Source organism: Ctenopharyngodon idella, chromosome 6 (assembly GCF_019924925.1).
Source record: "Ctenopharyngodon idella isolate HZGC_01 chromosome 6, HZGC01, whole genome shotgun sequence".
NCBI classification, from domain to species: Eukaryota; Metazoa; Chordata; class Actinopteri; order Cypriniformes; family Xenocyprididae; genus Ctenopharyngodon; species Ctenopharyngodon idella.
This window is the reverse complement of record NC_067225.1, coordinates 12,672,101-12,687,853: the sequence shown is the minus strand read 5'-3', so window position 1 is coordinate 12,687,853 and position 15,753 is coordinate 12,672,101. Positions and strand designations below refer to the sequence as shown.

Below are 15,753 nucleotides of genomic sequence, written 5' to 3'. Positions count from 1 at the left end.
TTTTGTTGTGTTTATTGTGTTATTGAGAGGAAAGCGCGCAGCACATATTTAAATATTCATCTAACCGTCGCGTGGACGGCGTCAGGATGACCGTTAACAGAATATCGCTGCTATTTCCAGCTTCTTTGTACTTCTTCTAATCAAAGAATGAAAAAGAACTTGGTCGTGAGTATATCGAGACCTTGAATCGCGTTCAGTCTCTTGTACGTTATATGTGGCGTGTGCACGAGTGCGAGCCGCCGAGCACGAGCAGGAAGTTGCTGCTGCAGTTCACTTATCGGCCACAGGTGTCGCTAATAACAACAGTTTCTGAATTCTTCATACAGTTTAGTCACTTTTACACATGACATATGTGCTTGGTACTTTTAAGTCTACAAAAAAACACCTTGTAAAATGTAGCTGAGTATTCAGAACTCAAGTACAGTACAGATTCCCCAAAATAATACAGTAGTGAAGTACTATTACTCAAATACTTTACACCTCTGGTGGTTGTGAAGGTGCTGACCAAATCACCACAAACTAATAATAATTTACATAAACATAATATAGTCTAATTTATCTCTTTTTTATTTCTTATCATCAGCGTACCTTAGCAACACCTCAATTAAAACTCAATATTTAACAGTAATGTTTTTTGACGGCTGATGCAGACGTGTCCTCCATCTGAAGATGCCTCAGACGGAGGAGGCTGCTCATTACTCTAAAGAAGGTTAATCCATTTAACTTCTGCATATTGATATGCCAATTACATCTAATTGAGGAGGAGGCATCAGTCAAGGTAATAGTGCAGAAAGAGTGTCGGCACCGGCGCGTCAGGCCGCGGGAACACGTGTAAGATAGTCTCTCCTAATTGGGGGAGAGCGACTCGGGCAAATGAGAAAGTCGAGGCAGTGAGGTGTGCGACTCCAGACCAGACACATCAGTCAACAGCGCATCCCATAATGCACCTCACCTCCCCATGCTGGGCCTCGCCTGAGCGTGTCCACAAATGATAAAAGCAGACGGGGGAGAGGAGGAATATTTAGTCTTCAGGGTTTCCGTTTGGAAGCGTCTGATTCGGTGAATGTCGTCCCACAGAAACACAATGAAGTGCAGGAGTGATTTTAGAGGAGGCATTAAACCCTCATCCTTTCCAGGGTTATTCTGAGATACTATTATTAATACAGTGATGTCCAGCTTGGGAAAATTGACATTTTCACCCTTTAATATTTTTAAAGATTTTGTAAGCATATTGTGTAGTTGTGCTTGGAGTCGATTGTTTTATTTGTGATAATAACGCAATGAAACATGACAAATCGTGCGACATGTTTTGGCCAGAAATTAAGTTGATTATGTTGTAGTCAATGTTTGCTTTTTCCTGTAGCTTTCTTGTTTTTTATGCATTTATAATAAAATAAAACCTTTTTTTGCAGAATAATTTTGTCAGATATATACCTTAACCAAGTTTAGTGTTTTGTTCTTCACCCATATTTAAAATATTTAAAAAAATATGTAATATTTTCCCCATATTTTGATGGTTTAATGGAACTTGTAGGGTCATTAAAAACAAACATCGCCTCCGAACGTCACTTTTGGACACGATTGTAGAATTTATTTTTATGTTTTCTGTTTTCATATTAATTTTAGTTAAAGTTGTAGTAATTTTGTTCAGTGTTTTTGTCAATATTATTATTATTTTTTAATATGTCTATATAATTTCAGTTTTAGCTTTTGTTGTACATAAAATGTTTCCTTGCTAACTGAAATAAAATATTTATTTTTTCATATTTTATTTCAGTTTACGTTTATTTTATTTCAAGTTATTAACAGTCACCTCCCCATTAATATTTTTTATGGTTTTGTTTTAGTTACTAACTATAATAAATTAAATTACAGTGACTTAAAAACATCTATTTTACCTTCATATTGCAGGTTAAAAGTGAACAGCGTGAGGTCAAAGGTCACTGAAACACTAGTTATGATGCAAACATTGTGAAACTGAATTGAAAAATGTGCATTACAAATCTTTTTATGATGAGTTCTAATTAAAGTTGATTAAAAAAAGTGCAATAATGTGAATGTGAAGCGAACAGGGAACATTCTCAGAACGTTCTCTCAAGGTTCTCTCAAAGTTATGAACAAACATTCTTCCAGTAACATTAATAGAACATTCGTTCAAAGTTATCTGGTTTTTAATAATGTTCTTAAAACACAAAAAACATTATTTATACATGATTCATGGAGCGTTTTTACCTGAAACATTTAGTTTGTCTAACGTTTTTTAAATGTTTCTACTTGTTTCAGAACGTTCAGAGAACATTCAAAAGTAACGTTCCCAAAATGTGTGAAGAATGATACAATGGAACGTTCCTTTAACGTTCACATTAATAAAAAATAAAAAAACACTGGACGTTTTGAACATTCAGAAACTTAATGGAAATGTTAGCCAAACTTTCTTAGAATATTTTTGTTAGCTGGGCTCATGCTGAAGGTCAGTTTTGACTAACGCGGATACGGAACTTAAATGAACTTAAACAAATAAAAGGCATAAATGAGTCAAAGTTCCTGCATTACAAGACCATAAAACCTGTTTAGCAAACATTTGCAGAGACAGATGTGTGTAAGACACGGTAAATGATCTTCTTAATGATATCCGAACACATGCAAAACAAATACTAGCATTGCATAAGAGAAACTGCCCTGAATCTGACGAGCTTCTCTCATGCCGATCGACTGAGAAGAACAGAGCAGCGTGAGCAACTGAGCTCGAATTAAAGTTCATCAGCATTCATTCAGAGTCAAATAAAGCATTCAAATCATCTGAAGAGACTCTCGGGTTTAATGAATCTTCTGAAGACAAACGTCCCTCAACAAACAGGACACATTTTCCCAGCAAGGGGTCGTTTTATGAATGAATAACTCACTCCAGTGCAAAGTACGAATGATTGTTTTACCGTGAAAAGACACTGCTGCTTGTTTAGGTTTCATAGTTTTACTGCACTGAACATAATCCTGCTGCTCCTGGACGTTGATATTGTTTGACTATGTCAGCATCAAACGCTCCCTTAAAGGAACACTCCCCTAGAGTTAAACAGTTGAGTTTTACCATTTTCTGTACCACTTTTAGCATAGCTTAGCATAGTTCATTGAATCTGATTAGACCGTTAGCATTTTGCTCAAAAATGACCAAAGAGTTTCAATATTTTTCCTATTTAAAACTTGATCTTCTGTAGTTATATCGTGTACTAAGACCGACGGAAAATGAAAATGAGCCTATTTTCAAAAAAAGTGGAGTGTTCCCTTAAAGTTAAAGGGTTATTAATTTCTCACCCTCATGTTGTTCCACACCCGTAAGACCTTCGTTCATCTTCATAACACAAATTAAGATATTTTTGATGAAATCCAAAAGGTATATGGCCACTGCAGTCACATGACTGTTTTAATGATGTCTTTAGTACCTTTCTGGACCTTGAAAGTGTTGATTATATTGCTGTCTATGGACGAGTCATAAACCTCTCAGATTTCATCAAAAATATCTTAATTTGTGTTCTGAAGATGAGAGAAGGTCTTACGGGTGTGGAACGACATGAGGGAGAGTAATTAATGACAGAAATTACACTTTGGGGTGAACTAACCCTTTAAAACCCTTTAAAAACACTAATAGTTTAACATTTCAGATTTGAGAAATTAATCTCCATTTTTCATACTTTTCATTAATGTTGAGATGTCTAAATTGACTTTGATTTTAGGTTAGTATATTAGTATATAGTATAGAACTTTAATTGGCTAGTTATTAGTTATCGGCCATAAAATGGAAATAATAATTCGCTGTATCCATATCATCGGATAAAATTTTAATATCATTAAAAAAAACAAACCATTTGACCTTAATGTTTGTGATGAATGAAGACTGATTTCAGCGTGCATATTAAGTCTATTTTTTACATAGACTACACAAACTATATATATTAAGATTTCCCAGCTAACAAAAAGGTATCGTTCCCATTATGTTATGAAAACATTTTTTCTGAATGTTCATAATGTACAGTTTTTTAAAAATGTTTTTCTTTGTTATGTGTATTTCTCATGACTCTACATGAGATATTGTTGCACAAAATCCTTTGAAACCCCTCAGAACAGAGGCAGACGTGAAAAGACAAATGTTTATTGGCCATTTGCAAACATTCACATATAAAACTGACTGGTCAGTAATGAACACAGACTCGTCATGTTAATGAGCAGCTTCTCAGAGTAACAGCAGCCAATAAAAACACTCTAAACCTGTTGTGGCACCAATAGGAGCGGAGCGTCAGCGTTAAACTCCGGCGGCGCTCAGAGCTGATCCCAGAACGCTGATGAAGCGGTGAACATCAGTGAAGGAGTTGTAGAGCGGCACCGGAGCGACTCGCAGCACGCTGGGCTCTCGCATGTCACACTGAAACACACACACACACACACTTACACCCTCCCGCTCAACAGGTGTGTGAAATCACAGCTCTAAGAGTGTAAGAGTCTGAAATGAAGTGATACGCACCACGACTCCTCTCTTCTCCAGCTCCTGAAACACGGCTCTGATTGGACGAGAGAAGGACAGAGACAGCTGACAGCCTCTCTGCTCGGGGTCAGAGGGCGTGATGATGTGAACGGAGGCTTTATCAGGGTTCGACTCGTCTTTGGTGTAGTAATGTCTGATCAGATACTCCAGATACCCCGTCAGCAGCACCGACTTCCTCCTCAGATCCTTCATCGTCGTCTTATTGAAAATCTGGACACCAGAAAATCATATTTACAAAAGAATGACATAATAAAAAATACTTTATCTGCATGAATTATGATCAGATTCATCAGTATATACTTTCTTGATGGTGTAAGGAACACCCACTGGCCCGACGACACTACCTGAGCTTCTGTAAAGTTCACTTAATTTGTGATAATTGAGACCATTTTACCAATCGCACTTTTAAAATGAAAGAGAGCACACAATAGACGCACAAAATGCATCATATGTGGAATATGAACCTTCAATCCGGGAGAAAGGAAAGGAGAGGGGGTCAGGATGGGTGAGGAGTCAGGATTAGACAGACGGATTTCTGTGTCCTTCATGATCTTTTCTTCAGATTAGTGAGTTTATTGTTTTAGTGCATGGAGGCTGTTTTTATGAGTCTTATCAGGAGTGTCGGTCTTACAGTGGGATATTATGGGCTGGTTTCACAGACAGGGCTTAGATTAAGTCAGGATTAGGCCTTAGTTCAGTTAGGGCATTTAGCTTCTATAAACATGCCCTAGAAAAAAAAAAAAAACATTACTGGTGTGGGTGTTGAGACAAATGACACTGACATTTATCAGTGCAAGTGCTTTCAGTTTAAACAGCTCAAACATGATTTTTACTCTCTGCCTAGAGTTAAGCCTTCTCTGTGAAACTGGGTATATGAGTTTATACATTCAGTTTCACTTTATTTTGATGGTTGTCAGTACGTTGTATTATGGTTGTCAGTACGTTGCATAATGGTTGTCAGTATGTTGTATTATGGTTGTCAGTACGTTGCATGATGGTTGTCAGTACGTTGCATGATGGTTGTCAGATGGTTGTCAGTACGTTGCATGATGGTTGTCAGTACGTTGCATTATGGTTGTCAGTACATTGTATTATGGTTGTCAGTATGTTGCATAATGGTTGTCAGTATGTTGTATTATGGTTGTCAGTACATCGTATGATGGTTGTCAGTACGTTGTATTATGGTTGTCAGTATGTTGCATAATGGTTGTCAGTACGTTGCATGATGGTTGTCAGTACGTTGCATTATGGTTGTCAGTACGTTGTATTATGGTTGTCAGTATGTTGCATGATGGTTGTCAGTATGTTGCATAATGGTTGTCAGTACGTTGCATGATGGTTGTCAGTACGTTGTATTATGGTTGTCAGTACGTTGCATAATGGTTGTCAGTATGTTGCATGATGGTTTTCAGTATGTTGTAATATGGTTCTCCATACTTTTTTGCATGATGTTGTCAGTAAGTTGCATGTTGGTTGTCAGTATGTTTTAATGATATTTTATTAACAAAGTTTGGGAGGAACAGGTGCAGATAATTAACCTAATTAGCTCAGGTGGAGAGCATTCAGTTAATCAATGCAAACCAATGACAAGAGGTATAAATACAGCAGACTTACCTCTGTCCGTTTGACAGTTCATCAGCATCCCTCCTCCACCCCATCTCCTCACTTCTAGTTCTATCTACTTTTACCACAACTGGAGGAGTACTCTGGGTTCGGGCCAAAATTTCCGAGCTCGGATCCCTCCCCCCGGACCACACGCCAAATACGCATAACTCTTATTGTGTTTAATTATATGAACTCATGAATTATGGTTTCAGTGCATTGCATGATGGTTGTCAGTACATTGTATTATGGTTTCAGTATGTTGCATGATGGTTTTCAGTACTTTTTTCATGATGTTGTCAGTGAGTTGCATGTTGGTTGTCAGTATGTTTTATGATGTTTTCTTAACCATCATTGTATGATGGTTGTCAGAACGTTGCATGATGGTTTTCAGTACGTTGCGTGATGGTTGTCAGTATGCTGTATTGTTTCTGTGAGTGTGCTGAGAGATGTCTGACCTCTAGACTGGCCTGTAGGGGGCACACCAGTAAGATGGGCTGATTGGAAAGACGAAATCCATTAACACCAGGCTGAAGCTCCATTTCTGCAGGAATATGTATTCACACACTTCAGAAATGTATAAAAATATTCACACTGCATGTATGCTGGGACTGACTTTTGCTAAAAAAAAAGTATATAGTGTATATATCAACACATACAGCTGCTTCAGTGTCAGTGTGTAATGCAACTACATCTGTGTCCACAGGATGTCAGCAGAGAGCAGGCTGTGAGCTCCCACAATCTCTCCTAACTTACAGTGAACATGATCAACTTGTGTTAGTAATGAAGTGATTCTCATACCGTTGTTCATGAGGAATCTGGTCTTCAGGTCGTGTCCCCACCAGCCCATCAGTCTGAGACACACACACACACACACACACACACACTGCGTTAGCGTCACTTTATTTCATCTGTAAGCGTGTGTTGTCGAGCAGCAGTGTTATACTCACGCGGGTCTGATGCTGTGAGCGTGTTTCTCATGGATATATGCACCTGCCAGACCACCGGCCCCTGAATTCACATACTGAATAAAACACACCACTAACTCTGATGCATCATGGGAGGCTTCATATATTCAACACAAATACAATAAATATACGAAAGCATTGACATTTCACATGGAAAGTCCATAAACACAACAACAGAACACAACACTGACCTTATAGGAGCACCAGCACGCAAAATCCACGTTCCAGTCGTGAAGTCGCAGTTCTGCGTTTCCTACGGCGTGTGCACAATCAAACCCTACTACACACCCCTGAACACACACACACACACACACACACACACACACACATTCTGAACGTTAGATGTGGACATGTATGTGAGCCAATATGTGACACTTACAGTAAAAGAAAGTGAATGTGGCATGTCAGTGTAATATAATGTGCATCACATGACTGATTCACCTTGGCGTGTCCTGCTCTAGTGATGGTCTCCATGTCGAACAGCTGACCGGTGTAATACTGAACGCCACTGAGCATGACCAGAGCGATGGTGTCGCCCTCCTGCTCGATGACGGACACGATGTCCTCCGTCCTTATAGTGTCTTCACCCTGAAACAGCCGATCGACACGGTCACAGAGCTCCTCCGTCAGCATGACATCATACAGACCGGCCGTGATGTCATTACCTGTCGGGGTTTGATGATCAGCATGCTGTCCGCCACATCCATTCCTCTCAGCTGGATCTGAGATTCAATGGCGTACTGCAAGATTCACACACAAACACGCTGCTTTTACAGTGTTATTGATGATTTTTCACACTCGTTGCTTCGATCTCTTAGTCTGAATGTGAGTTTGTCGTTTGTGAGGTTAAAGAAACACATACGTGATCTGACGGAAAGGCCTTCTCCTCCAGAAGAATTTTATGGCGTTTTGGAGTCGGTTTGTAGAAGGAAAGCTGAGAGGATCATAAAAAGAGGAGAGTATTGTTGAAAAATCAATACACAGACAAAATATTTGCAAATGTTATTGTTTTTTACCATGAGAAGATGCAGATTGACAGTCAGTCCGTTCATCAGAGCCACTTCCTCAGGTTTAGCACCTGTTTAAAGATAGTTTGGCTAAATCAGAAGCTCCAGTGATTAAATGAGGGGGTAAAGTCCTCTCTTTACCCTGTTTACCTTGACAGAACTTCCCACATTATGTCTAGAGATAAACGTATGTCACTCACATTCCACAGATACACAGATATGAAAAGCAAATACTCCCCATTTATCAGCCACATTCTAACACTGGATGATATTGAGCAAACTGAAATAACTAAGAAACTCTCAGTTAAGAAGCTCTAAATTACCCACAATCTTGGCCATCAAACCCTCGATGGTCTCTTCGGCCCAGGCCCAAGGTCGCGACCCCTCCGTGTGGCCATGGACGCCTCTGGAAACAACACGTGGTTACTGTAGGATTTATGGGATTTTCTTCAAACGGTGGAAGAACATTTCAGAATATATCTGTGATTTGGTTTTATTAATTTTCTACAGTTTTACATTAAAAAAAAATAATAATAATAATGGAAAAAGAAAAAAATTGCTTCAGTTAAAACCAGTTACCTGAAAGTGAAAAATGTTATTTTTGAAAAATAAATGACCTTATAACCCATTCTGAAAATGTTCAATAAAACAATGAATATGCTTTTCTGTAAAATAAAAAAAAATAAATAAATAAAAGTAAACAATAAAAAATTAAAATAAAATAATAATATTTAATTAATAAATATATATGATTTATTGTAAAAAATAATATTTTATTTAACAAGAAATGATAAATAAACACTAAATACAGAAATTATGCTTTAAAAAATAAAATGTATAAAAAATATAGTCACTGAATTGACATCCTAAAGCCTGAAATATAAATATAAAATATAAAACAAAATAATAAATAAATAAATAAATACATATATAAAAGGTAATTTAAAGTAAAATATCTTATGATTTACAGCAAAAATGTATATTTTATTTAACAAGACAATAAATATAGAAATTATGCTTTTAAAAATATAGTCACCAAAATAGTAAGCCTGAAATGTATAATATAATATAATATAATATAATATAATATAATATAATATAATATAATATAATATAAAAAAAAGTAATTTAAACTAAAATTACCTCTTGATTTAGAGTAAAAATGTACAAGGCAATAAATATAGAAATTATTTTTTTTTAAAATAGTCACCAAAACAGCATTCTAAAGCCTGTAATATATTTCACTGTATTTGTTTATGTTCTATTTAAATGAAAGTGATTCAGCGTTTATCAGCTGATAACTCATGACAGGCGACTCACGTTTTGGCCCATTTCTCCAGCTCCTCATCAATGTATTTTTTGGTGTTTTTCGGCTGGAGACCAAGTGAATTCCCAGCAAAATAAACACAATCCTCAGAACCGTCAACAAGTGTCAGATCCGCTAAAAACAGACGAGAGATCAGATGATATATGAATCTGAGCGAATACTCCATCATGACATGATGACTGATAACTCTGCTCATAAAACGAGCTGAAGTGTGTTTTGTGAGTCTGATCCTCTCACCCGGAGGCAGGTCTGATACTCTGGGCATGAGGAACTCCTGCCGCAGGTGTCGGAGCGGGTCGTGCCGGTCCAGATGTTCTGCCAGCCTGAGTGACGTGGGGCTGCAGTCCAGCTCCTGCGAGACCCTCGTGATCATCTGCTGCGGGCTCTCCATGATCAGATCCGGATTCAGATCAATCAGTCTGGATCAACCTGGAATATCCTGCTATACACGACCCTCAGCCGCAGAGACTCAGATTGACCTTCACTCTGCACTTTGACCCTTGAGTAAACACTCCTGGCCTGAGCTAATGATTACTAGAGACCCGCATCATTTCCTGCGGTGCTGCATGGCTCTCATAAGACAAACACTTCCTGACGCTTTAGTTCATGATTCTTCCTCTGCACATGGACTCACTTCTGCTTTCAGAATAACTACCCAGAACTGATGACACAGACTTGCTCAACAGTTCACAGTTCATCTGGATTTAACTATTAAAGTAGATGAATGAATGAATGAATGAATGTCTTTTGATCAGAGCCTATATGTCACATTAAAGTTGGGATGAAATGAAATTCACCTGTTTTCTAAATGCATATTATTGTGAACAATTCACGCTCGAAGCGCTTGACCAATCACAACACACTGCTCCAGCCGACCAATCAGAGCACATTGTGCTTTTCAGAAGGAGGGGCTTCATAGAGACAGGAACTAAACAGAGCGTTACTGACAGACTGGGAAGAGAGGAGCTGAACAATGGAGAATATGAGGAAAATAATCAACATTCAAGCAGGAAAACCTGTTCTAGTGGAGCCCAAAAACAACAAGACTTTGTAAAAGAGCATAATATGGCCTAAATAACAAGCCTCCATAAATACACAAATCAAGCGGTCGTGTCTTAAAGACACAGTTCATATAAATGATGAATGTGAGCATGATTGTCCTCACACGTACCCGTCTGTGAACATTCAGAGGAACTCAGAGCGTCTGCAGATGAAGTCCATGAGGATTCACTGTTATTGATCGCAGATGATATTCATTCCCTCATATCCAGACCGCAGGCGTGTTCAGTGTGTCGATCAGAGGGTGAGAGATTTCATTACGTCCAGATGAATGACCAGGACTGTGACTGACCGTGAGAAACACACTCATGTAGAAACACTGAACAAAACCAGCTCACCACAATCAAAACTCGAGAAAATCTGAAACAACGACTCAACAATCAAGATTTGTCTTTTTTTGTCTTCACTGGTTATTGTAAATAATCCTGCAGTGTGAAAAATAAAAATGATAAAAATACTAATCATTATTTACAAGTATAAATATAAACTGTATTTTCTGTAGTAACTATCAGGAAAACACACTTATTTTGGCATTGCTTATTCTGTTATATTGTGGAGTAAGTTCAGAAACTGATCAATGAAAATACTTTTTGGCTTCATTGGTTGTTCTGAAAAATGTTTCCATTTATTTACTCATATTTTTGACCAAATTTCACATTTATAAATGCAAGTATTCTAATAGGAAACCCCAACTTTATGGTTTTGTTGACTGACGTGAAAATGTACATTGACAATATTAAAGTTTCTAGATAAGAATTTATTTGATTTTGTAGTTATTTTTCTTCTTTCCATGATTTATGGATTACACAAACTTTACGCAATTTTTTTATTTATTTTTTTTTTGCAATTGAACAGATGTATAATGATAATGTTCCTTGAATAGTAATAGAGTTTAACACTTCATTTACTCTTGTTGAATGTTTCTGGATGACAGTCTCCATCAGCTGAATCAAAACTGATATCTGAACGTGTCACTTCCCACAGAAATATTCATAACACACGTTGTATATATACAGATATGAGCACTGTTAAATGTGATGCTATCACGCTGCTCTGGGTCAGTGTACCAGAGATTGAAGAGACAGAGACAGTGTACCATAGTCACTTGAGTGTGATTGGTTAAGTCTCACCGCTCCGCTCTCTTCCTATTGGACGGAGTTCCAGAGATCCGCCTCCTGGGTTTATAATGAGGGGCGGCAGGTGAAAGAGACACACAGCTGCAGCTCCACCAACACAACAAGATGGTAAGAGACATCACTTTCCTGAATTATATTATATTATATTATATTATATATTATATTATATTATTATATTATGTGTGTCATATGCTCTCTGACTGTTGGTTGTTGAATCAACAGAATGAACTGATGATATCACTGTTTCCTCTGAATCTCACTGTGATTGCAAAAATGAAACATGAAGTGAATTCTTTAAGAAATTCACATGAAATAATCCAGAATGGGCAATTAATTTGTCAAGGCTTAATACGACATGCTAATTATTACCTTAAAGGCAAACAAAAATGGCTGCAGAATACTTTTCCTCAAACTGTCCGGCTGAATCAGTCAGAGTTCCTACAAATGAGTATATGCAGATCTGAGCGGTCAGAGAGTTTCAGATGGACAGACGGACGGTCAGGTGTGTGAGGGTCAGGGTGGGGCTCGGACAGATGCAGATATACAATCAAACTCTTTAAACTGACCTGCTGTTATGTGGACATTCAGTGGACTTCGAGAAGAGGAATCCCAAAGTTTCTACAGCATTCAAAGTTTCACTTTCAAAGAGGAACATTACACAGATTATCATGATTATGACTGTGACACTGTGAAGAAAATTTTTAGTGAATCATAACTAACATTCCTTTTTTTGCAGGATTAACATTTATATGCTTTTGAAAACTAAAATCCCCAACATTTGGGCCAAAATGTGTCTAAATATGACAAAAGAGGAAACAAAACTAGACAGTTGTCTGAATATATATGGTGCACCAAACTGAATCCGTCGCAACATATACACTTATTCTGCAATATCCATCTATAGAATAATAATAATGACCAAAATGTGGTGCATATCCAAACTAGCTGTTGTTTCATTTTCCTCAAATTCTCCACCATTTCCCTTTCTCACGATCAGTGTTAATTGTGCAATTGTGGGTCTGTGTGTCGTCTCACAGCACTTTTGTAACCCTGAGCTGCTTTAGATCAAATGTTTGCTCTGTATCTTCCTGTTCACATCTTTATGACTTTATTATCTGAGGTTTATTATTAACGTTGGGTTTGGCCCCTCAGATAACACATTCTGTTCCTCTTATCGACGGCGTTGGGAATTGCAGGTTAAACAGTAATTCGACAGATTCATTATCACTCTAAAGAAAGACAAAAATGGCACGGACCCTCGCAACGTTGTGTCAGTTATATCGCTGTCTGAATTTAATTTGCAGAATGTAAAGCGCAGACTAATGACTTCGTCATTCATGGTGTTTTCCTCCATATCTAACAGGTGTTCACCTTAAAAGACATGAGCTTCAAGGCCGGGATGGAGATGAAGATCTCTGGGAAGATCAAAGCCGGCTGTACATCGTACGTATCCAACTAATAGGAAACACTTCAGGAACGTTAAAAAAAACGTTCGTTCAAGGTTATCTGCTCTTTAATAATGTTCTCAAAACATTAGCACAAACGTTATTTATACATCGTTCTTGGAACGTTTTTCTTCTGAAACATTTCAGTTGGACGTTTTTTAAATGTTTCTACTTGTTTCAGAACGTTCAGATAATGTTTGCAAAATTGAATGTTCCCTTAACGTTCACATAACCAAGAAAAAAATATTTAAAAAACTGGACATTTTCAGAGAACATTCAGAAATAGTGTTTTCATAACGTAATGGGAACGTTAGCAGAATGTTTTCAGAGCGTATTTTTGTTATAGCAGTTCATCTCTAGGTTTTGGAAAAGAGCTAAAGGTCATAAAAACATCCTCAAACGCGTGTCTCTGTCCTCAGGTTCTCCGTCAACATCGGTCACGACACAGACGCAATCGCCCTTCACTTCAACCCTCGCTTTAACGAGCATGGAGACACCAACACCATCGTGTGTAACTCCAAACAGGGCGGATGGGGCTCCGAACACCGTGAACAGTGTTTCCCCTTCCAGCATGGCGAAGAGTTCAAGGTGAGTGACCTCTGACCTCTGACCCAACTCACTGTAAAAATAATATGATCAATAAGTCATGACAACGTACGCTTTCTCATCAAAATAATTTACAGTGATGAGACCAGCAGAACAGTGATGCTTATAGAAATGTTTACATTATACATGATCATTTGAAGTTAAACGTATGAGTGTACTTAAAGATTTCAAGTTAAGAACAATTGAAATGTTTGAGTAGTACAAAATAAAAATCTGCCAGTTGTTTGATTTTGAGGCACTCAATTTTTTTTTTTTTTTTTTTTTTTTGAGTTTCACCAACTTATACAGGTTTACAGCATTTAATAATCACAGTGTTCTTCTGGCCTTTTTTGACTAATAGTGAACTGCCACCTTCAACTGAGCACTATTATTACTAATTCATTAATCAGAGTTTCTTGTTGGTTAATAGTAGTTACTAGAGTGTTAATAATGCATTACTCATTTGTTCCTGTGTAGTTATTCATTAATGAAGAATCAGTATTCTGTTATTTCACGTCAGCCGTGCACAACACTCAGTGTTCAAGCTCGATACGCTGATACACACCGATACTGGCTCAGATGAAGCTTTCTTCAAGTTTCTATAGATGTAGATCAAACCTGAACCTTTATCTGCCTGTTCTTTGACCAGTTCTGCAGTGAGTATCTACATTAGTTTCCTGGATTTAGTAAGTTGACAGATTATCGAAACTCATGACACAATGAGTCATAAAGCGTTACCCTTTGCACTTTTTAACTATGTATGCAATAAACCGCCCACCGGTCAGAAGTTTGAGGGTGAATGATGCTGTCATCACATGCTTTAGCTTCCCAAAACTCACATTTCAAAAACTGGACATTCAGTCTCAGTCTCACTGTGTCTCTCCTCCAACAGCTGACCATCACCTTCAACAACGACACCTTCTACGTCAAGCTCCCAGAAGGCACCATGATGAGCTTCCCGAACCGCTTTGGCGATGATGTTTTCAAACACATGCACGTGAAGGGAGACGTCAAGATCATCAGCATTAAGGTCAAATGAGCAGGACGCTCTCGTTCATCTGTGGCTCCGGTCTTCAGTGTGTTCTTCACCAGCTTCTGTGTTCACTAAATGTACCAAAGAAAGTGTCAAATAAATCCACTGACAGAATGTGAAAGGACTCGCTGTTCTTCTGAGTGTTCTTTGGGTTTGAGCAGTTTGAGATGAATGACTCTCCTACAATGGTCATAAATCTAGTCTTATATATACATATACACTTGTGAATAGAATCTGAAATGTTGATTTGCCAGATGAGAAAGCTCTATCACTCTGAGTTCATATCTGTCAGAAAGCTCCTTGATTCAGAGAATCATTTAAAGGATTAGTTCGCTTCAGAATTAACATTTCCTGATAATTTACTCACCCCCATGTCATCCAAGATGTTCATGTCTTTCTTTCTTCAGTCGAAAAAGAAATGAAGGTTTTTGAGGAAAACATTCCAGGATTTTTCTCCATATAGTGGACTTCACTGGGGTTCAACGGGTTGAAGGTCCAAATGTCAGTTTCAGTGCAGCTTCAAAGAGCTCTACACGATCCCAGACGAGGAATAAGAGTCTTATCTAGAGAAACCATCGGCCATTTTCTAAAAAAAAATAAAAATTATATACTTTTTAACCACAAATGCTCGTCTTGCACTGCTCTGTGATGCTCCACGCATTACGTAATCATGTTGGAAAGGTCACGCGTGATGTAGGTGGAAGTACTGTGGTAGAGCGAAAAACTCCATCTCATTTTCTCCTCCAACTTCAAAATTGTCCGACATCGTTGTTTACCTTTTCTTGACTTGGTCTTTGCTTGTTCGCTTTGTAAACACTGGATCGGTACTTCCACCTACCGATGGCCGATGGTTTCTCTAGATAAGACTCTTATTCCTCGTCTGGGATCGTGTAGAGCTCTTTGAAGCTGCACTGAAACTGACATTTAGACCTTCAACCCGTTGAACCCCAGTGAAGTCCACTATATGGAGAAAAATCCTGGAATGTTTTCCTCAAAAACCTTCATTTCTTTTCCACTGAAGAAAGAAAGACATAAACATCTTGGATGACATGGGGGT

General features: G+C 38.0%; 2 protein-coding genes across 2 annotated transcripts; one reads left to right on the top strand and one right to left on the bottom strand.

The window, feature by feature from the left end:
• Positions 1-4,128: 4,128 nt before the first annotated feature.
• On the bottom strand, positions 4,129-10,045 carry kynu (kynureninase). Its single transcript, XM_051895916.1, has 13 exons — positions 9,676-10,045; positions 9,432-9,552; positions 8,435-8,517; positions 8,121-8,182; positions 7,967-8,038; positions 7,770-7,844; positions 7,546-7,692; positions 7,296-7,394; positions 7,087-7,160; positions 6,938-6,990; positions 6,595-6,680; positions 4,514-4,744; positions 4,129-4,414 (listed from the first exon to the last, which is right to left on the bottom strand). The coding sequence occupies exons 1-13, from the start codon at positions 9,827-9,829 to the stop codon at positions 4,295-4,297; spliced, it is 1,377 nt and encodes a 458-aa protein (XP_051751876.1). The 5' UTR covers positions 9,830-10,045; the 3' UTR covers positions 4,129-4,294.
• A 1,565-nt stretch (positions 10,046-11,610) lies between these two features.
• On the top strand, positions 11,611-14,820 carry lgals2b (lectin, galactoside-binding, soluble, 2b). The gene is made up of 4 exons (XM_051895949.1): positions 11,611-11,741; positions 12,997-13,076; positions 13,498-13,666; positions 14,556-14,820. The coding sequence occupies exons 1-4, from the start codon at positions 11,739-11,741 to the stop codon at positions 14,700-14,702; spliced, it is 399 nt and encodes a 132-aa protein (XP_051751909.1). The 5' UTR covers positions 11,611-11,738; the 3' UTR covers positions 14,703-14,820.
• The last annotated feature ends 933 nt before the right edge of the window (positions 14,821-15,753 follow it).